This window comes from Dermacentor andersoni, chromosome 2 (genome assembly GCF_023375885.2).
Source record: "Dermacentor andersoni chromosome 2, qqDerAnde1_hic_scaffold, whole genome shotgun sequence".
In the NCBI taxonomy this organism is placed as follows: Eukaryota; Metazoa; Arthropoda; class Arachnida; order Ixodida; family Ixodidae; genus Dermacentor; species Dermacentor andersoni.
Genome location: NC_092815.1, coordinates 100383680 through 100405604, shown reverse-complemented (window position 1 = coordinate 100405604; position 21925 = coordinate 100383680). Strand labels below are relative to the sequence as shown.

The 21925-nt window shown below is 48.3% G+C and overlaps 1 protein-coding gene across 1 annotated transcript in view; it reads left to right on the top strand.

Annotated features, from left to right (window-relative positions):
• LOC140215834 (disintegrin and metalloproteinase domain-containing protein 10-like) overlaps positions 1-21925 on the top strand; it is a 53531-nt gene continuing 31606 nt past the window's right edge. Inside the window, exons 1-5 of the mRNA XM_072286143.1 lie at positions 1-487; positions 4265-4273; positions 17303-17568; positions 17705-18187; positions 18769-18955. Of these exons, the coding sequence (XP_072142244.1) occupies positions 1-487; positions 4265-4273; positions 17303-17568; positions 17705-18187; positions 18769-18955 (1432 nt within the window). The remainder of the gene's footprint in view (positions 488-4264; positions 4274-17302; positions 17569-17704; positions 18188-18768; positions 18956-21925) is intronic.

Sequence of the window (21925 nt, the reverse complement as noted above, 5' to 3'; positions counted from 1 at the left end):
ATGGCTGATGGACTCCTCGAGGAATTGGAGCGCATCGTGGCCGTCGGGAGGCAGATGGGCCTTGAGGGGCCAGCGCTCCGGGAGTTTGTGCGCGACATGCGCTCCAAAGAAGAGGCGGATAGTCGCGAGCGCAGGAAAGCGCGAGAGCTGCGACAACGCGAGGCGGAGGAGTGCGATGCGGCACGGTCTTCCCAGCGCGTCCTCGAGTTAGAGAGGGAAATTGCGCTGTTGCGCGCGAGGGGGGACCGTGACGAGAGCATTCGGAACACAGAGTGCCTGCCGGGCTCGACCGTCGCCGCTGACCAACCTCATCCCTCTGGAGTGAGCCTTGCGCAGGTTCGTGCCCAGCCCGAATCCTACCTCGTGCCTCAGCCCTTGGGCGCCGGGGCCTTCGAAGCGAACGTGAGGCCGGTGCTCCGAGAATCAGGCGGTGTGGCGGGTAACGATGGTCAGAAGCCGACCACGAAAAACGTCAGCCGCCGCGCAGGCAAATTGTGCCATCGCAGGCCGAGAGAGGCGGCGAAGTGTGTGGCGCGGCGGAGGCTGGCGGGTTACCGCACACCGCGGAGGTACGAGGTACGGACCGCTAGCAGATTGCAGAGGGTGAGGAAGAGGCCGCGCGAAAGGGCGCAGAGGTCACGGAGGCGTCGACGGAGCTCGGCGGTCGCGGAGCGTTGCTCGTCGCCGCGAAAGAGAGCGCGAGCGATACATTCGCTGCGGCAGGTGCCGCCAAGCCGCGCACTTCGTGGCACCCGGTTGGGCAGGCGCTGCCCGTGGGTGAGGACCGGGCAAGGTTCGGTGTACCCCAATCACCGAGCCAAAAGCAGGCAACCGGGGCGCGAGGTGACATATCACTGTGGAGCGGGTAGCGCGTCTCGCCACCTCTGCGTCGGGAAAGCTCGGGGGACGGCAGGAATGCGACCGCAGCGAGTCCGTTTGAAGAGCAGGGGGTATTGAGCAGGGCAGCCGGCACTGGGTTGACAGTTTAGATTTGTTGATAGTGCCACGTAACTTTTTTATGTTTGATTGCATTTGTTAACGAATTAATTTTTCTGCCCTTCAATTCACCGATCTGTTTTTTTGTTTGTGTTTTCTTTTGTGTGTGTGATGTGTGTTGCCTGTAGAGTGCGCGTACCGGCTCTGCCGTGGTTTGCGCCACTCACAGGGTCCAAGGGGACAATACCTTGTCGCATGTATTTTGAATCTGTGGATTCTCGGGAGCATTATTTTATCATTAGTTTTCTGTTCTCCTTTTTGCGTTTGAGTTGGGCTGTGGACTGCACTGACTGGCCGAGAGCGAGGCGGCGATGTGCGCGGACAGGTGCCTTGTGCGAAGTGCCGTGACCCACACGACGACGTGATTGTGCGCGTGACCTTCGAGTGCGTGGGGAGTGCGGTCTCCTTCAGGTGCGCGTACATGACTCTGTGTTAGTTTGAATGTTAGAATAACATTCTTGTCGTCGGGGTGGTGTCACAGAGTTGCATGCCCGCGCCCCTCTCGAGTGAGCCGACATTGCCACCGCAGCCGCAACGCTGCTTGCACGGCGATGAGGGAGAGCGCTCCCCATTGTCCCTGAACCCGCCCGACGGGTTGATCACGTGTGTCGCCTGAGCGCGGCGGAGGGACGAGGCGGCTCGGCGAGCGGCAGAGTGGCTTGGAAGACGGAGGAGGGTGGTCGTGCACCGGGAGACAGCTGAAGATGTGGTCGGCAGGCTGAAACCTCCAGGCCGAAGTCTTCGCCGTTCGACCGACAGACGGTGCAAGTCCGTCAGGATCTTCGGCAGCGAGGTACCAGCAGCCCGACGCTCTTCAGACCGGGATCTCGGCAAGCACGCCACAGTTAAGCCTCGTGTTCCAGCCCGCTCTCAGAACTTTCCGCCGGACTGTATTTTTTTAATCGCGTTTAATCTTTCATTTATTTATCCATCGCGTGTTTATTTTTGTATGTTCTGTTAGTGTAGTGTTGGCCCTATTTATTGTCGCGTGTATTTTTCATTTTTGTCGCGTATTTTGTTTGTTATTTCGCGAGTGTTAATAGCTCCCACGTGGTGGGCTTAGTGTCGTGCGAGTGGCGTCAGGGCGTTCGTTGTGTGACCCGCACGCCTTCCGCGAACTAGGCCCCCCTGCTGGTAATTTGTATGTTCTTTTTTCGAGCATGTCTCGCGCATGATTTTATTTTATTAAATTGAATGTGTTAGTGGTACGTCGCCCCCCGTCTCATGCCTCTGGTTCACGGTCGATCAGGCGTGGACCTTATCGCCGGTCAGCGGTCGAACCCTCACTAAACGCACGCGGGGTGGGTTTGTTGTCGCCCCATCCCCTCCGGTTCGGAGAGTGCGAATTACCCCACCATCAATCCTTGACAATATCTATACCTAATTAATGCGTGACACAAAACGACTATAATGGTAAATTTTCGAAAATGTCCCACGTACTTTTTCTTGTCTTCTAAATTATCATTCCTCAAAATCTTTTTGAATATGCGCGTTTTTAAAGAAATATAATTATAACCTGGGCTCACCAATACATATACAACATAAGTTTTAGTCTAGTTAAAGTATTATTCACCAAAAACTTATTATAAACTGCTTGTGGAGGAGGAGGAGGAGGAGGATGGCGCAAGCTACAGGCGGATCTAGCCTTGCAACGACATGCCTGCTCCGTCGGAGCATTTCCTTTTACCGTGCGAGGATAAAGATGCCCATGAAAAGGCAGTTTTTCGTATCGTACACAGTTCACTCCGTATCATAGGGAGCTATCAACTTCATAAGCGAATGGTAAAGTTTAGCATTACTTGCTAAACTTCGCCACTTTTTGAATAGGGCAGTGCCTTTGAAAAACTTGAGGCGGTGGCAGTGGCGAAACACATCTACCCTAAACACTGTGTCCTTGCGGGAGGATCAATTCCTCCGCGATAGCGCTCGGATAAACTTCATGCTTCAGTTCGTCGAGTATAGAGTCCTGTGCTGTTCTACAAATTCAGGGTATTCTAGCAAGTAGCGTTTTATATCACCATGGGCGTAGCAGAACGAACACTTTGGTGAGGGCAATAGTCTTATTTTGTGTCGCCACACCGGTGTTCTCGCTGACCGGGTGCGAATGTGGAGGATTGCAAGCGGCCATCGTTTTGTTGCACCCTTGGTTAGACGCCCGACGACGTACCGCACAGAGAACAAGAGGAACGCACGAAAGAAGCCCCGCTGGGCCAGCAGCTGGGATCCCGGCCTGCGCCTCGACCCCCAACTTGATCCGTATACGGCCGTGTTTTGGGCAAGCTGTCTCATTGCCGCCTGTTGAGTGTAAATTGCCGGCGTCTCCGAGAAATACGAAAGCGTTGGTGCGGCAAACAGACAATTTGCATTTTGTGTTTTCATTTCTCTTTCTTTTGTAAACGTGTACTTACCGCCACCCTATGTCTCTAGCAAAATAAACATTCAGTCATGAATCGAACTCCAACAAGTGAGCATCGTTTCTACGAGGATCCTGTTTGCGCGGCTACACCACCTGAAAGATTCTCACGCAGTTAGTCGAATTCGCAGAGTAACTTCCGTAGTTTTCGTCGTAGTTTTTATTCCGCAGCGAATGTGGTGTAATGAAAAGTCTTCTGATCGGCCAAGTCCCTTGGTTACGCAAGACTCATACGGTTGGGACCTCAAGGAGTTGAAGTGGTTCACAACTGCCGTCTTTGACGCTAGTTGGATGTCTTGTGGTACTCTTACCGTCGGTCTGTACGTTAGGGCTTGGCGCGCATGACCATGTGCATCTTAGCTTTTTCCGGACACGTCGATGTACCGTGGAAGCCACTGAAAGACCACGTGAAATCCCAAACGGCGTAGATACTTGGCGCTAGCTAAGGACAACCGTAGGCAAATGTCCTGCGAAAATCATCGACAAAGTGCCTGGAGGGCTGCCTTACAGTCTGATATTATCGCTACCGGTTGCGCAGAAGAATATTTAGATTTCCGCAAGGCAGCTTTAATTGCTATACTTTCGCTTGCCGTCGTAGGAGCAACCTGCTCAAGTGATACGGTCCCTGAGAGTCCATTAGGCTTCGAGGAACCGTATCACGAAAGCTGAGTACCTATCTATAGACTCTCGTTCCACATCAACAGACCCAGCTGTCTACCCAAACCCCTGCAGTGGGTAAGCGCCATTGCTTAGGAACGCCATTGCTTAGAACGAAAAAAACATCGCAGACATCGCTGTGAAGTCTAAGCATGTGGATTCCTTTGGCCGTATTTTTCCTGACTTGTGTCCTTGCAGACGACCAAGGTAAGCACTGCTTTTTTGGAAAGTTCGAAGTTGATGCGGAGTTTAGCACCACCCCGACAAACGCGTTCGCTGAACTACGCTGGACGCGAGTGAGCGTGTGCTCAGGGAAATGGGCACGGTCATCTTTGCAGGGCCAGCTTAGCCTTGTACGCATTGCTGCACTTACATGCCTTATGCGATGTGTGTGCAATCGGACAGGAGATCACAGAGATTGGAGCTTTGCGTCTTCCACGCGTGTAAACTGGAGGCACGGTATACCTTCCTCTAAATATGCATCAAGCATTGAGAAAAGGTTAGTCACTCGAGGGAATCGTATAGTACGCGTGGATTGTCCTCAACGAAGAACAAATACATGGTCCGTATGTTTGTTTATCTTGTACTCAGGGCAGCGGCTAAACTTGTTCGTGCGGCGCTACGAGCCTCTCTATTACCGACCCGAACGGATGGCTGGAGGTCACGCTCGGGCTAAGCGCTCGGTCGGCGCTGTCAGAAGCGGGCATGTCAATGTGCAACTCCGAACCAGTAAGCGGTAGGTACTCGTTTCAGGCAACACTTGTTACCGTTAGATGTGATCATGGTAGTGGTAAGGGAGCGATAACTTGTTTTACGCCGCTCCATCAGAAGCTCTTGACGCCTGGCCGAAGTCTGCGCGTGGTTTAGCAGGGTAAAATTGTAGGCCAGTTGGTGAGACATTGTGAATAAAACTGCTACAGACACGGGACGGAGGGAAACAAACGACAGCACAGGGCGGTACTTGCCATGGAATTTTTATTGAGAAACAGCGCGGCTTTTATAGAGGATGTAGGGGTTGAGGACGGATTTCGGGATGAAACACAAACTTGGGAGGTTTATTTTACATTATATACAGAGAGGTGAGAGTCAAGTAACAGTCGTACAGTCATTACGGGCCGGCAGCAACTCGGACGCTGCGGCCCGCGGCAAGAAGTTCGAGAGAGGTGAATCCGGGAATGCTCGGGTCTCTCTGGAATGCTTCTTTTAAACCCTTCGAAGAATGGAAGTCGCATCATGTTCGGCCAATGGGAGGGCCCGCTCCGATGACGCCACCTTCGGCCAATGGTAGGCACCCGTGCGGTGATGTCACACCCGGCGGCTCCCCGCGGTCTTGCCTTGCTGTGGTGCAATGCTCTCTTCAAAGGCGGAGAAGGGGGACGATTGGGCTCCATTGTCCGAGGGCTCACCTGCTCCCGGTGGTACGGCCCCGCTGTGGTGGCAAATGCCTTCTTCAAAGGCGAAGAAGGGGGACGCTTGGGCCTTCCCGGTACATCGCAGCAGTCTTGTTTCGGGACCCACTTTCCTTGCAACAATGCCGGGCTATCCCTTCGTTTTCTGGAAAATTCAAGCATTGAATAGCTACCGGCGGCGTACGAACTTGTTGGCACGTGAACTTGTTGGCTCGAGCGATCCTCTGGAATGTGCTGCGATTCGATGTGGTCCGGGGGAACTCGAAGTAGGCGCAGGAAACAGCTCCATATCTAACAGCTCGTCCTCGCCCCGGTTGTTCTGAATGGCCGGTGAACTCAATTCGCTGGCCATGAGGAACGCTGAAAGAACTTGCAGGGTATTGGTGTCGAGCCTCGTTTGACGAACTTCGGGATCCTGGGCCCTGGAGAACATACGTCAAACAAACAAAACAACACAGCGCTGCACCACGCGTAAGCGCAGGCTCTTCACCCCTGACTCGCCAGGCTATTACTGAGTCAAAATGAACCCTGATCTTTTATTTCCCCAATTTTGACTAAACAGTTCCAACCACCCTTCCAAACCGCTATCCATTTCTCCCCGAATGCCGACAAGACCAGAGTACTATTGTTGTTGCAAAACAAAAGGGTCGTTGACGTTGCAAACAACAAATGAAAACAGCCGAACATACCTTAAGTGGCTTAACTACACGAACAGCATGTTTCCAACCCTACCGCAGTGGCGTACTTATCTCACATGCCGGTGCCACTGAACAAACTGGTCAACCTCACAAGCACGTAATCACAAGCGCGCTAGCCTTGTGGTCACTATTCAGAACGCATACTTGTGTCGTAGGCAAACTCTTCATTACGCTTACTCACGTTTCTTCCATTAGTCCCTCTAGGACACGTGACTTAAACGAACAATTAAACTTGCGGGACTTACACACTCCGTAGAACCCTTAAAATAATGCGTCTTTTAGTAACTCGTTCCACGCATACTTATCAGAGAAGTCAGAATACGGCTGCCCTCAACACACACGAGCAACCCAGTCATAAATCTGCTTCCTTCCGTCCACACAGGACACGCGCTAAAGGAACTAAGAACGCTTCTCAATGCAATTGATGCACTTACTGAAAACCTACGCGGTTAACCTTAGAAAATAAAAAAACGCTTATAAAAAAAAGCAGGTTAACTAAAACACACGCGCGTTACGATAGGCCTCTCAACAATAACCTTGACAGTCAGGTTACTCACACACACAAAAAGAAAGCCTATTTACTCATTAACTAACACTCGCGAGACTACATGTTTACACAAACCTCATCTTTCAAATCTCCGAGCTTCTCAAACGAAAACACAAACAAAGCTCAAACCTTACATATTGAAAGAAATCCTAGTCTCAAATCGCGAAAACTTTCCGATGCTCAAAATAAAAAACAACACACTTCATTTCTACGGATGGGCTCTCGGCCTCCCTTTCCAAACGCTTACGTCTGACTCATACTTTGAGTCGTACCCGAGGTGGTCGCGGTTTGAAAGCTACTCTGGCTGCCGAGAAACAAAAAAAGGGCTGACTCACTATCAGCTCCCCCAAGACGTTACGGTCTCCTGCCAATTTGCGTCCTGGCGCCCCGCTTTCCTCACAAACTCGATTGACCGCGTCGCTACTCCCCACCTGGTCTCGTCTTGCCACCTTGCGCTTCTTCGTACTGCACGCTGAGCTATGAAAAGAACTACGGAACGACGAGCATTAACAAGCATGGCTGACGCCATGCTTGTTAATTCATTTAGTAAGCGAATGTTCCCTAGTTTCTACGGCCTATAAAACTACTATCCTCACTTCGTATAGCCGTGTACTAATTTGCTATCGCAATCAATGCTTCACCTTTCGGGCTAAACTGCAGCTTTTTTCTTGCGTGAGTGTGTGTGTTTGTGTGTGTTAGATGAGTAGTCTATTAGTATACAGTGTAAGCCAACTTAAAACGCGATAAAGATACACATTTCGACTTGCGTGATGGAGATCTTATTTTTCATACAGCTTTACCTATAAATTATCTAAGTGGTTCGATATTTAGGCATTCACTCTATTCGTGTGATGTGCTACTAACATTTGCAAATAAAAAAAACATGGTAGTGGTCGTGTAAAAAACATGCCCTGTAAGCGATAGAAGCGAAGGACGACGTGGAGTGACACTTTTAATCAACGAACAAGGTAGTTCGGGAACGATTGAGCAGCCGTTCCGAAACATCTGAGTTCTGGTGCTTACCAGCTCACCGGTCGAATGCATATACGACACCTACATTTCTAGAGTAAACTAATTCCCCACTGCTAACCTGCAGGGCGCTGAATCTCCGGCTCACTCCTGATAGTTCCGTCTTCCACAAAGACTTGGTCATAGAGTCGTCCACGGAAGGAGTGGTCCAGGTCGATACGAGCCATATTTACAGCGGATCCGTTGTCGGTGCGTATACACTTGATAACGCTAGTTATTCGTGCATTATACGGGGGAAAAAACTCAAGGGGATTTAAAAAAAAATACATATGCGTTTCGACTCCGAGTTGTTCTTTTACTGCAACACGTTGAGGACAACGCCCGTCTCTATAGTCAGAACATTGTTTTACAGTATTGCGCCATGATGATTCTTGCGAGAAGTAGCGTTAAAAGTACGTCTTGTCTGTGGCGGCGCGGCCAAGGCAACTTAAAGGACGCCGTGAAACTCGCCCGAGAAACTTCGTTCGGCGGTATACCAATAGCAGCATCACGATGCGTTGATTTTTCGCACTTTGTGCGAAAGCGGTGACGTCGATGTGCGGCACCATATCATCATTGGATAAAAAGCTAATATGCAATTTTCGTTCACGCGTATTTGCGATTACTGACGAAACAACAACAGCAAAGAAAACAAAGACATTACGTTTTACAGAAATTTTGACTATCGCCTAACTCTAACGACTGCCACGCGGAAGCTGTTGTAACTAAAGCCCCTTGATAGGCGCTCTTCCAAGCTATCTTTCTGGGCGGAAAACGGTCATAGAGGAGCTTTAGTTGTAACGATAGAAGCATGGCCATCAACGAATTGAGGAGGCGCACGAAATTCTGCTGCGTGACACCAATGACCTGCTGCCTTCTTGTAGCGCAGTTCTACGTCATGGGAGAGTCACATGTAGCACCCAAATTAGCCAAATTCTCATTTTGCTTTCATATTGACGTTTCTGCCACCAAAAACTTGGGTTTGTGAGCAATAAATCTCATAATTAATATGGACTCGTACTTCTTCGAGCGAATATTGTGGCCTTAAGGATGTGTTGCAGGACCCCGTCAGTGAGCTGCCTGGTGTCGCTGCTCATTGACAGGATTCGCGGTCGAATTTGTTAAGCGGAAACTAATTTGGACGTACTTCCGTCGTATTTCCGGCCTGGTATCTGCAGGCGTTATTGCATTTATTTCACGTTCCGCGATCAATACGCTTTAGCGCGTCCAACTAAACCGGTTCCATGCAGTTAGCTGATCTACGGTGACTTTCCACGGTGGGCGCTACGTACTTGATAACAATGTGGCCGTGCATCGTGCGTCGAAATAAGAGCGTGCTGACGCCAGGCAATACAACACCGATAATGCGCCGATGATGCACCAGAAGTACGTTTTACGTGGAGTCGCAGGTGTAATAACTCCTTCTTAGAATGAATTTGCGCCTTGTGATTGATGGACTCGTCAAACAGCATCCAGTGCGACATTCTTAGGAATGCATCAGATTGAATATCCCAACATTACTATATTTCCTTGCGCCGTTACCACGAATTGGGCGGTTGTATACGAGGGAAAAATGTAAAAGTTACAATACAAGCAACAAAAAGTGTAGAGTGCACTTGGTGAGATTTTTGCACAGCAAAAAAAAAAAAAAAAAAAAAAAAAATGTGTATGTTTAACTGAATGCAGTGTGCTAAATTTCTGAGTGCCGACAGTGGTCATGGCAGGCTAAGTGCGAAGAACTACCCTGTTCTAAGAAGATTGTCAAGCAAAGCCTTAAGAAGATCAGTTCAATAATTCACAGAACTTGCTCCATTTCTATAGCAAGTAACATTGGGACGGTCGCAAACGAACGTTAGGGAATAGTGACGTGGTAATTTCTTCAGAAAGAACATAGTACATGCTGGATGGCTGCCATACTGCACAAGGAAATTGAGAATGGATTTACGCTGTCCGCGCCGTGACTGAGAACACACTATGATAAATGCGGTAGCGTGTACCCTTGCGGCTTGTAGGCCACCTTTATGCGTGCTAGATAATGATCCATTGTTCTTTATCAGATGTGTGCATTCTCAACGTGGAACATCTAGTAAACACGACGATGGGCCCTATGTTACTGGTAGCTGCACGCTATGCTGGCGCCGATGTGTACAATGATGTAATTATACTACTATGTTGCTTTGTCTGCGGCAGGCTGCCAAACTAAAGCCCCAGGAATACGTTCGTTTGCGTACGGCTATTGCAATCTATTCAGGGTCAAGATAAGTGTCATTTCAGTAAATGCCTAAAGCATTTTGTCGTTCTCATGCAAAAAATCAGCCTTCCATCTTATGTTCAAGTTCATTGAAGGGTTCAATTTTCGCTTATTTATTTGCGCTTTCTTTACATTATACTCTTGCATTTTCTTGGTTACCTAGCACCTATATACTTATATGATTTTTGTGTTTTATTTCTTGCTGGTTTTGCTTCTGGTTTGTTCCCACGGTTTCAATTTTCGTTTATCTACTGGGTGTCCCGGTTAACTTGCACCCCAAATTTAAATAAAAGAAAACCAAGAGCTCCAGAGAAATCGTACCGACTTCACTGTAGCCGTAGTCGTGTGTACTTAAGCCAGTATTCTTCATCATGAAGTATTAATTAATTGCTTTTAATTAGTGAAGCAAACTTTTAAATTATTGTTTGAATCGCAAACATATAAATTACAAAGTTCTAGGGCACCTCAAATAACCTCCGAATCAAGAATGTTTCGTGCTCAGCTTTGCCTCGTTGGTTTTTCCGAGAAAAAACAAAAGCGCGCGAAACATACAAAATACGAAATAGATAAGCGCTCGCGCGCCGCTACTCAAGTGCTCCCAAGCGAATAGCCACGGATACACGGCTTCACTATCGGCGGCAGCTCGATACAGAGCTTCACGCTATGTGATGGTCGTGGCATCATGAGAACACGCCGCTGGCGCACTGATTAGCGGAGCGGAGCAGTAGAGGGGGAGGGGGGGGGGGAGACCGAAGCTGGGAAACCGTGACGGCGCACTTTGGGCTGTAATTCTGCGCAATCATCTTGTTCTGTAGATAGGCGCACCCGGAATGTATGATCCTTTGGTTTCCTTTAGCAATATAAACAAACCTTGTGCAGTCTATATGTCCCTCTAACGCGTTTTGGCGGATCTGTACGGCCAGCATATGCTGTTGTCGATTACGTAAATCATTTTTGCTTGACGTGTCAATGCGTAGCCAATAACTGGAGATATTAATGGTACCACGCTAGCAGGGACGTAGCCGGGGGGGGGGGGGAGGCTTATGGGGCTTCAGCCCCCCCCCCCCCGATATATTTTCGTGCTGTCCATGCACCGCCGATCAAAACAATCCCCGGCGCCAGAAATCATTCTAGATTTCGTCTAGAATGTGTTTCTCACGCTCAAAAAGACATTTCAGCACGCACACTGCGAACTCGGGCTGGATTTCAAGGCCACGTCCATGCACCGGATTCACATAACTCTAGGAGCTCCATCGGAGCACAAAGTTTCGAGGGCATTTTGATGGCGAGCGGGCTCGTCGCGGCATCTCGTTGAGGCCGCGGAATCTACGGAGCGCATGAATTTAAATTCTCAGACTTCTTGGGTATAAAGTTCTCATAAATTTTTGATGCGAAAGATGCACTGACATAATTGCCATCTTTGTGCATAATTGCAAAGGTTGATGAGCTGATTAAACAAAGTCGTGCTTTAGATTTTCAATCACGGGACTCTGTGCGTTTAATGTTGTTATAAACATTTGACGCCAAAGGTGTGTTGACTTTTCTAAAGTACATCGGAACATAAAATGAGACATGTCAAATCAACACACTGTCAGACAAGTTGACAAAGCACGCAACGAGCTCCAAATGAGACGAAGCGTTGTGGCGATTCATTTGTGCCGTTATGTCACAGAAAGGCTATCAACATTTTCATTCACCTCCGCCAAAGCATCAATGTGACGGCACTAAAGCCAGCAAAGGTAACAAAGTTCTTATCTATTTTCTTCAACTTTGACTTTTATTTGCGACGACACCTTGAGCCTCTTCAATTTTCTTGTTCTCGCTACCCGCGGGCTGCCGGCGCCAGCCAAAGTGCATGCGTTTTTCTCGTGTTGCCCCGACCACCGCGCGGCACGTTCGATGCTCGTTCGTTTTTCTCTAGCCAAGTGTATTTTAGCCTGGCAGAGTTTTGGACGCTTTCTGGCTAGCAGACAAGAAAAAGAAATGATAGTCACTCGCCGCCATCACTGTGGGGACTCGACGGATTGCAACGCGTTCGCTTGAGCGCAACCTCTCCGGAAAGTCTTGTCTCGCCAGTGTAGGATACCGAGCAACATGCGTATGGTTTTCTGTGGACCAAGTGTTTCACGTTTTCTTCGATATTCCTTGGGTAGCCACATTAAGTGCCCAAAGTAGGCATTCTATTGTGGCCAACATGCTTTCCCTTGCGTTTCTTCATTTCGGTTTTCCCGCCGCACAAAAGAAAAAGAAAAGACGTTGCAGCGCAGCAAAAGCATTGTCGTATGGTAAAAGTTCGAGTTTGTTGGTTGTTCATTTGCGGAAAGCAATGGGCTCCGGGACGCTTCATTTGCCGGATACTCGTATTATATTATTTGCGATAGCAATCATATGACCACTGCAGGCGCATTCCTGCCGTCGCCGTCGCCCTCATGTTCCGTATAAAGTCCAAGGGCCATAACCTTGTGACCGCGCGCCGCATGCTGTATGTGCGAATGAAAACATGGTGGGGGAGAAGGCATGGGTGAGCCGATGGTGGTGGTTCAGTATTGTGTGCGCAAGGGAGGAAAGCGGAGAGGAAGCGCGCCGCCTTCCATCGCGTGTGATACATCAAGGGGAATGGAGGGAGGGGTGGCGGACATTAGGATTTTGTGATCTCTGAATCTGTGATTGCGCAACATGTTTATTTGCCTTGTTGGGCACATTATATACAGTGACTTTTTCTTAGATACGTAGATTTATTGGAGACTTACACTTATATTTAAATATCTTCTTGCGAGGTATTGTGTATACGTGCAGCGAACTTTGTTTCCAGTGGTACTTTTTTGCCCTTTACCAAGCTGTATCTTCGCATTTGTATATCCCATTGTATCTTTGCATTTCTAATGTACGAGGGCGAGTCAAATGAAAATGAGCCCACCAACGCCGCTCAATAATGGTTATCCATGAGGCATGCGGGTAGCACACAGGCATCTATCATTTACGAAAGTAACACGCAGGTGTGAGAATAAATGTTCGTTAATACTATCATACACTGGGTTGAATATGGTTGCGTGACGTAGTGGACGCTCCAAAAGTAGAAAAGCGTGGTGTCGTGGCAATTTGACAGCTGAAGGGGTTTCCAAAAATGAAATTAGTTGCCGTAAGGATGTCGTGTACGTTGAACATTGCATTCCATTGGTCACAGTGAAGCGTTGGAGGAAACGGCTCAAAGAAGAAAGTGATAGTTGCAAACACGATCCAAGACCCGGTTAAAGCCACCTTGCAATCACCCCCAACATAATTGCAAAGTTGATGAGCTGATTAAACGTGAACAGAGGATATTCATCGATGAACAGGCAGGGCGCGTGAACATCAGTCACGGTTTGGTTCACAACATAATTCGTGAACATCTCGGTTACCGGCTCATGTGTGGGCAATGGTTGCCGAAGATATTGAACAGCTGCAAGAAGACGGAGAGGTACGGCGCTGCCTTGACTCATCTGATCCCGTGTCACAATGAGGGTGACGACTTCTTGTCTGCACTTGCGACCAGGGACGAATCGTGGTGCCACTACTACGAGCCTGAAACATGACGGCGAAGCTTACAGTGGAAACATTCGAATTGACCACCCCCGAAGAATGCAAAAGCCGTTATTTCCACCGGAAAGGTGTTGACTTTTTTTTTAGATCGTCAGGGGCCATTACTGATCGAATTTGCTAAACCTAGAGAGACTATCAATCATTTCCGATATTGTGAAATGCCGGATCGGCTGTGTGTAGCAATCGGTAACAAACGACGTAGAAAATTGACCAATGGGGTCATCTTGTTCCACGACAATGCCCGTCCCCGCGTAACTGATGTGGTTAATACAAAACTGGCAAAGTTCAAGTGGGAAACCCTGCAACATCCGTCATACAGCTGGGACCTGTCCCCTTGCGACTTCCACATTTTGAGGCAACCGAAAAACAACTAAACGGAACTAGATTCGCGCCGGACGATGACGTGAAAGAATCAGTTACATACTTTTTGAAGCAGCAACCTAAGGAGTTTCATGAGACGGGAATCACGCGACTCGTTAGTCAATGGGGAAAATGTCTAAATTCTCATGAAGACTACTTTTTAATAAAGTACTCCGTTTGTAATATATTCGCATTGGCTCACTTTCGTTTGACTCGCCCTCGTATATTATGCGGAACTCCTGCTTTTTATGTGTACTCTCTGTTGCGACTATAATTTCAGTGCCATTACAACGCACGACCGGTGACAACTGCTCCTGCGCAATACATTAGAACAAATGACAGCGTCATTAAGATTTTTCCCTGGCCTTTGCATAAGTACAAAAGCGTAAACAAGATTCTTGACTGACAAAGTTTCATTAACATATTTGTCCTGAATTTATTCATTTCATGGCCTTTACATTTTCTTTTTTTTTCATATCAGTGACGGGCACTGCTTTGCTGGTTACGAACTGATATATTACTAAAGTTGGTGTGATATTTTATTTAATTATTAAATAGACAAAAACGTCGAAGCATTGATATCAGTTATTTCGGGCACAATTTTTGGGACGTACGAGTATATTCTTTTATGAAAAAATACATACTTTACTTGTGTTGACAGTGCGTAGCGTTCAAGAATGCGTTCGCAGCATCTTTGGCAATGACAATGCAGTTATTATTCATGTATCTGATCCCTCGACAAGTTCTATAAGGAGGAGGCGGAGCTACACCGGACGCCCTAAAGTAAAAAATAAGCCGAGCCTGCCGCGAGATTCCAACGTCGTTGGTCAAAGATGGAACAGCAAAAGTGCTGGAAAGAAGCAAGTGTTGTGTTTTATGGCACATAGGCAACTAAGGCCATCATGCGCAGGAAAGAAGCAAGTACTGTATTGCTTCAGATGGTCACCAGTTTGATCACGTGCTACAAGTGGCAGCGGAAAACAACCGATCGAAATTGGTGTAAAACGTGACTGTTTAACGCACCTTCATGATGTCACCCTATTCTTACATAAAGAAATCTTGCGACAAAGATAGAAATAGGTAAAAGACTGTTTTCTTTTGTTTCTTTTCCGGAGTTCAAGAGACAGATAGGGTAAATGGCTAATCCAGTTGCAGCTTTGGATGTTTCTTTATGGGTGGCTGAGATGCCTTACGCGCTTTCGGTTTATTTTTAAAGCGAAAGCTTTACTACGCCAGCCAGCGCGCCATTTCGGCTCGTCGCTCCGTATGCCGCATGCCATATGCTGTGGCCGACGAACGACCTTGAGCCGCCGTTAGGGTGGCTTCTAGCCACCCTACCGCCGTTGTCTAGCTACGCCGCAGCCGCGCTCCAACAGGTGGCGCCGCCGTCGACGCCGCTACCGTCGCCGCTCGCTCCACCACATGTGCTCAGCTGGGGTAGAGGGAGAGGAGGTGTCGCCTCGCGGGGGTATATATATATATATATATATATATATATATATATATATATATATATATATATATATATATATATATATATATATATATATGCGCTTCGCCTCAGTGTATTTAGTCTTTATGGAGAGCGCAAAAGAGACGCAACGACGACAGAACGGAGCGAGGAAGAGACAACGCGCTCAAGAGACACCAGAAGAACGCGCCGCACGACTCGAGAAACGTCGTAGCGAAGATGCGGCTAGAAGTCGTGCCACGTCCCGGAGCGACCCTTCAACTGCGGAAGAGACCGCTTTGGGTTCTCGAGAGCGTCGGAATGGTCGGAATGAGACGCTGCGATGCCTCTTTCTTCTTTTTGGTGCTCTTTTGCGCACTGTTCTTTTTAAGCTTGGTTGAATTTCTTTTGTAGCTTTGTTTCATGATACGCGAAGATTAAAGCTATCCCTAGTGTCTCATGATCGAGCACAACATTCTTGCGTCCGCAGGTGCTGACGCTTATGGCACCACGCTAGTTAGGTCGCAAAACCTCTCGAGCCGACCTACATGACGAAACCTTGTACGATGCAGCGATAAACGAATGCAGCCGCAGATCTTTCAAAGGCTGCTTTGAGGCGCATCTATCTCATATTTGCAAGATAGATCTATCTCTATCGCATCTATTTCATTTTGAGGGCATCTATCTCATATCTTGCGTATTTCGCGGGCTTTTTTTTTTCTTAGAAGAAATAACCAGGAACAATTCAGCACGAAATAAATGCTCGATTCGGAGGTTGTAATTGACATGCTTGTAATTGACATGCTTGCGATTCAAGCAATAATAAAACGTTCACTAATTAAAAGCAATTAATTAATTAATACTTTGCGATGAAGAAATTACTGGCACATGACTGCTGCTACTATGCAGTCGCTACGATTTCTCTAGAGTTCCTGAGGTTTTTTTTTTTTTTTTTTATTCATGGTCCAATTTAACTAGGACACCCGCTATAAGTGCATTTTATGTCATCGTTTTACTTTCGTTTGTATTATGTTGGTATTATTTTTGCTTATATTAAGTCCTCTTTACTTAATGCGTCATCAAGGTTCCGTGCCCATTGTTTCTTTTTTCTTGCGATAGCGATTATGTGGACTCTCCAGGCGACTTTTTGCCTGCCATCGTCGGCATCGCCATGATATTTCGTTTAAACTCCGAGTGCGAAAAATCCTATCGCGCCCCACACGCCACATGCTGTCGGTGTGAGGGGAGGCGTGCAAGGGTGAGCCGAGAAGAATGGTGGTTGATGCCCGCCATGTTCTCGCGGCCGCAATGGTAGGGAGCGCGCGGTACCGTCATTAGCGTGCCTCAAGGGGGAGGGTAGGGAAGTGTAGGGGGAGGGTTAGGTGAGCGCGCGTCGAATCCTCTAACCCGGCCGTGCGCCAAGGCTGCGTGAGCCACGTGAGCCGAGATGTCTGGTGGCTGGCTGCATGTACGTTGTCTGCGCGCGCCTAATGGTGGAGGTCGCGTAATTTCAGTAAGTTCAGAAGATGCGTTGAAGGGGGAGGCAGCGGAAGCGTTCGGTCGTCTCGGTTTGTGCTCTTCTTCATGCCAACGTAGCGACAGCGCATATTCGAGGTCATGGAGTGAGGTTGGTTCATGTTCGCTTGTGCGTGCGTGACATTGTGCTTGCTTTTTATTAGCAACCGAATGTTTGCTGTAATTATACGGCTACTTACTTCGCACACTTGTGTAATGCTTTACTATCGCTATCGATGCTTCGCGTTTCGGGTGTAACTGCGACTTTTTAAATAAATAAATAAATAAATAAATAAATAAATAAATAAATAAATAAATAAATAAATAAATGAGTTTGCCTATTAAGGCAAACCGTTAAGCGCCTCACAGGGAAGGGCGAAAAATAGCATCGCCTCGTCAGCAACCTGTCCTATCTGCAGGCCAACCTCGTAGCCGCGTGTTCGGCTCACTGCACGGCGGAATCTTTGAAGGCAGCATCAACACCGGCTCAGGTGACAGCCTTTACGTAGAGCGGTCGGAGAAGTTCTTCAACAGCAGTCAGCCGTTCCACTCAGTACTCTACTCGGCCGACGATGTCGAGATTCCCGTTTCTCGCAGCGGAGGCCCCTGGTGCGGTCTGCATGGCAGCACCGAAAAGTGGATGAAAGACGTGCTTCGCAGGTTCCGGCGCGGGTCGCGCACGGAGGTGAGAGAGCTTTGACATATTTTATTTTTTTTCGCTGTACCTGGAGACTTTGTCTACACGCAGTTGACTTGTTTAGTGTGACGACGAGGATGACGATGGCGATAATGATGCTGATGAGCCCCTTGAACGTTCGCAGAGACAGAGCCACAAGCACGGTCACGTCGGACGCAAGCTGCAGGCCGTAGCCGAAGCAAGTAGGGAGGAAAAAAACTACAACGAGCCCCAAATAGTCGCCGGCAGCGATGCCGACCATGACGTGGCCAAACGCGGTGTTGGCTACAAGGGAGAACTCGAATACGAAGACGACGACGACCACCGGGACACGCGGTACGACGACGTCGACGACGCCGAGGAAAGTGGCACGCCGGCAAACAAGGTGGGACGCCACCACCGTCGTCGTGGTCGTGCGGCCTCAGCGTCGCGTCGCGTGTGCAACCTCGAGATCACCGTGGACCACACGCTGTTCGAGCGAATCTACAAGGATGATAATTCGCTCCCTTCTACGCGACAGAAGCTGATCGCCGCCGTCGCCTTCATGGTCGAGAAAGTGAACAGTATTTACGGGAGCACGAACTTCGGCGGCGTTGAAGACCTCCATTTCCTAGTTCAGCACGTCCTGGTGAGTTCATTCGAGGCGTTGTTGAGCAGTGTATACTGGCGCGCATACGTAATTTCGCGTATGAGTGGCGTGTTCAGTTGAGATTTCATAATTTAAACAAAATGGGCGCATAAGTTCCGCCGTACAATGTGCAAGATTACGAAGTGGAAAAGAAATGAGCGAACGCCTGCATCGATTGGTGCCGGACTCGTTCGGGTCTTTCCGCATAGGGTCTCAGGAACAGTCAATACCCACTAGCATCCACTGCGTAGGAAATTGAGGAAATACGGTGTGAACGAATTAAGATCGAGTTGTCAGATTCCAATACTTCAACGCGCTTTTTTATATGGAGCGACCATGGCATTATAATGTTGTTCTCGCCTGGTGTCAATCCCTGGCATGGCGAATAACAAGGCCGTCGAAATTCGGCATCAAAACGATGGCCGTACCTCGGCTGCATATATTTCGGTCAGAGAGCCCGTTGCGAGCACAGAAATGCGAGCGCATGTGACATCCTATATTATGTGTGACAGCTGCTGCATTTGACTGCATACTCCTGCACGTAAAACAGCGTCCACCAATGCCTCACTGGTGTCGCGCAGATAGGTGAGCCGGACGAATGCGTGGGCTTCAAAAAGAACCCTTTCTGCACCAAGGCCCTGGACGCTGCATACGCACTTTTTCTCGTGTCTCTTGAGCCCCGAGACGACTACTGCCTCTCGTACAGACTCAACTACAGAGACTTCATGGATGGCACACTAGGACTCGCCTGGATTGCCGGTGAAGAAGGTAGGGTGCTTCAATACAATAGTGAACAGTGTGGAAAGCAGTGAGCTGATTTCCAACGAGATAACACCTGACCTGCTCGCGTATCGGTCTGCGGAGTTAGTACATAGTCATCCGAACTGTTTCTGAAAGTCTCGCATGAATAGAATTATCGTGTTAGCTTGCCATGACCTTCTACGGGAGGCTCCATGAATGCTCAAGCTGACACTTTCAGTTACATTAACGAGTAATAGGAGCTTCTATGGCTTTTCAGGATAAGAAGCACTGTATGACCTTTCACAAAGTGAGTGTCTATAAAGTGCTTCGCAGTTCCGTTACTTATGTCACTGGCATCAACATAAGAACTTAACGTTGTTCCGGGAACTGCCTGTCGCAAGGACCGCCTCCAACTTATGTGTTTCTGCAATAACGGAGCAATAAGTATGGCACGTCTATGTAATGTTAACGATGACCATTCTGTGTAATCGCGATTGAGAATCATTTCACGAGTTCGCTGCTCGAAGTGTCAGCTACTTGGAGCGCAGAGCAGCTGCTGCCCGATTACAACAGAGTGAATAGTTTGGATAGATTGTACGGCGTACACCTTAGCGTAATCACCTATAGACGGACAACGGATGCACCTGAAGACAGGAAAACAAAACTGCTTTTGTTAAGAAAAACACACCAAAGTCTAGATACATGGGTGCTGCTACAAATGTTTTACTGTGAAAATAAAGTCCTCATGGTTTCTTCTAACGCTCGGCTAACTCTACATGATCGTACGCTGACGCGTTTCTTGTTTTGTGTTCCTTCCTTTCTGGCGATTCTTACACCAATCCGATCCAGGACGATTCCAGGAAAGCTGCTTTACAGGAGCGGAATATTCAGGATGCGTTTTGTGAGCAAAACGCATTCTAAAACTAAAGGTCTAGTTTTCTACATATTCACTGGCATTGTAGAGTCACCGGAAAACTATTCCAGTGTGGCCGTTAACAGGGCCCGGCCACGTATTGACCAAAATTTCCTAAAAGGTTGGAGGCCCACGCGCGCCAGCACGTGACGTGATGTGTGGAACCCATTGAAATGTATGCTCTGTGATGCCTCCCTCGTGTCGTCAGGGTTTAAATCACGCACCACTTTCGATATATATATGCGCATATGGCCCCGCCTTTGAGGTGCACTGATGGCCACCGAGCGGGTGCTTTCGAAAGTAGGCTAGGGTTGTAGCAGCAGACGACAACACCAACACTTTGCAGTAAAAATCGCTGAAGTTCGCAGCTGCGAATTTCCCTTTGTCCAGGTGCCAGACCGCTACTTCAGCGGTGATAGCTGCAGGAAAGGTGCAGGCTTCTATCAGAATGGACCTGTACACGCTGTTTCCGGTTATGGGGTGCTATAACGTAAAGCTACTCCAAACTTTTCTATTCCGATTCTGCAAACAGCACTACGTGATTGGTCGAAAACTTTTTTGGACCACCCCCACTTCGCCTGTCTGTCACGCGACGTCACGAAAACCGCGATAGCTCCCCATCTGATATGGCGTGTACACACTGATTATGCCTGATTTGACCGAACAAAAGAAAAATTGTTATTTCTGATTCGACGCCTTTTCAACATTAGCCCTCGGCTATTGGTCAAGAGTTTTCGGGCTGCACCCACTTCATCTGCCTGTCACGCGACGTCACAAAACCGCGGAAACTCACCGCGTCAAAGTGACGTGTACGCATTAAAGATGCATTAATATGCCGAACAAAACTGAATATTCTTCTGAATAACCCCAGGCTGCCCCGTTCTGAAAGGAATAAAAGATGGCTGCCGCCAATCACTCAGGCACTGGCTACTCGCACCTGCCGGAGAGCATTGGCTTATTTGCGCATAATAAAGCTTTCTGCGTGGTCGTGTAACGTTTTCGAGCACTTTCGGCACGTTTACGGCCTCGTTCTACCAACGCTTCTTTGTTGAGGATCCATTGTAGTGTCATTCTTCAACTTCCGTTGCATGCCACCGCGATTTTCGACTTGCCACCGCAAGCTAAGTGAGGGAAAGCGGATTAATCGCAGACGCCAGCACCGCCCTCTTCATCCGCTTATTGATTTTCATTGCAGTGGCTCGGCCCCATCGAATGCCTCTCCACTTGAGTGTGCTGCTCGCCTCTTTTCAGCCAATAAGATACGACAAGCCGCTCAATGTAGGCAATGTTATTCGTTTTTCAAGCAAACAAAAGTGACATCCTATGATCTAGGAGAGCGTTTGATTGGTGTGTTCATACAACCCACAGGGTTGTCGGAACACACCCGTCCGATGCTTGCGTCGGCGGTTACGCAAACTTGACGTCAGAAGATTGGAATAAAAACATATTAGAATAGTTTTACGTTATAGGGCCCATGGTCTTGCCATATCGCTCTTGTGACCTGCCGAGTGAGAACCCTCGAATACTGCATTAGGAAAGGACTTCTTTCGACAGAATTCACCGCATTGTTCAGTGTCGTTAGATCGTCTGGTGGCCATGTGCATGGAAAGATTGTGCCGGATTCTACCTTCGGAGATATGGCGACAGGTTCGCCTGTTCTACGATTGGCTTCACCTGTTATGCTTTTCGCTGGAACCAGTGATCATTCCAAGTATTAAGCTGCACTCCCTTCAGAAGCTTGCAGCTCAGATCACGCAATTTTTATGGCATAAGGACCTTCCCACTCTTCCCAAAGGAGGCGAGACAAACAAAGCCAGCAGTACGGGGCTGCAGGTTCTTGGGGGAGCCTTCCTACCGGAAGACATCGCTGACGTCCTCAAGGAAGGCCACCGAGCCGAGGATCCCGGAACATAAGCTTCTTTCCTTGAATAGAAGAATTTCCAACAAAGCCGCCTCAGAGGACAAGGAGAGGTATCTGCTGGACGGAGTTGACAGCCTGGCCAGAACGGTGTCTAACAAAGGAACCCGCCCAAAAACCCCAACAAAGCGTATCGCGAATTTTTTTGAAAGACAATGACCTTCGA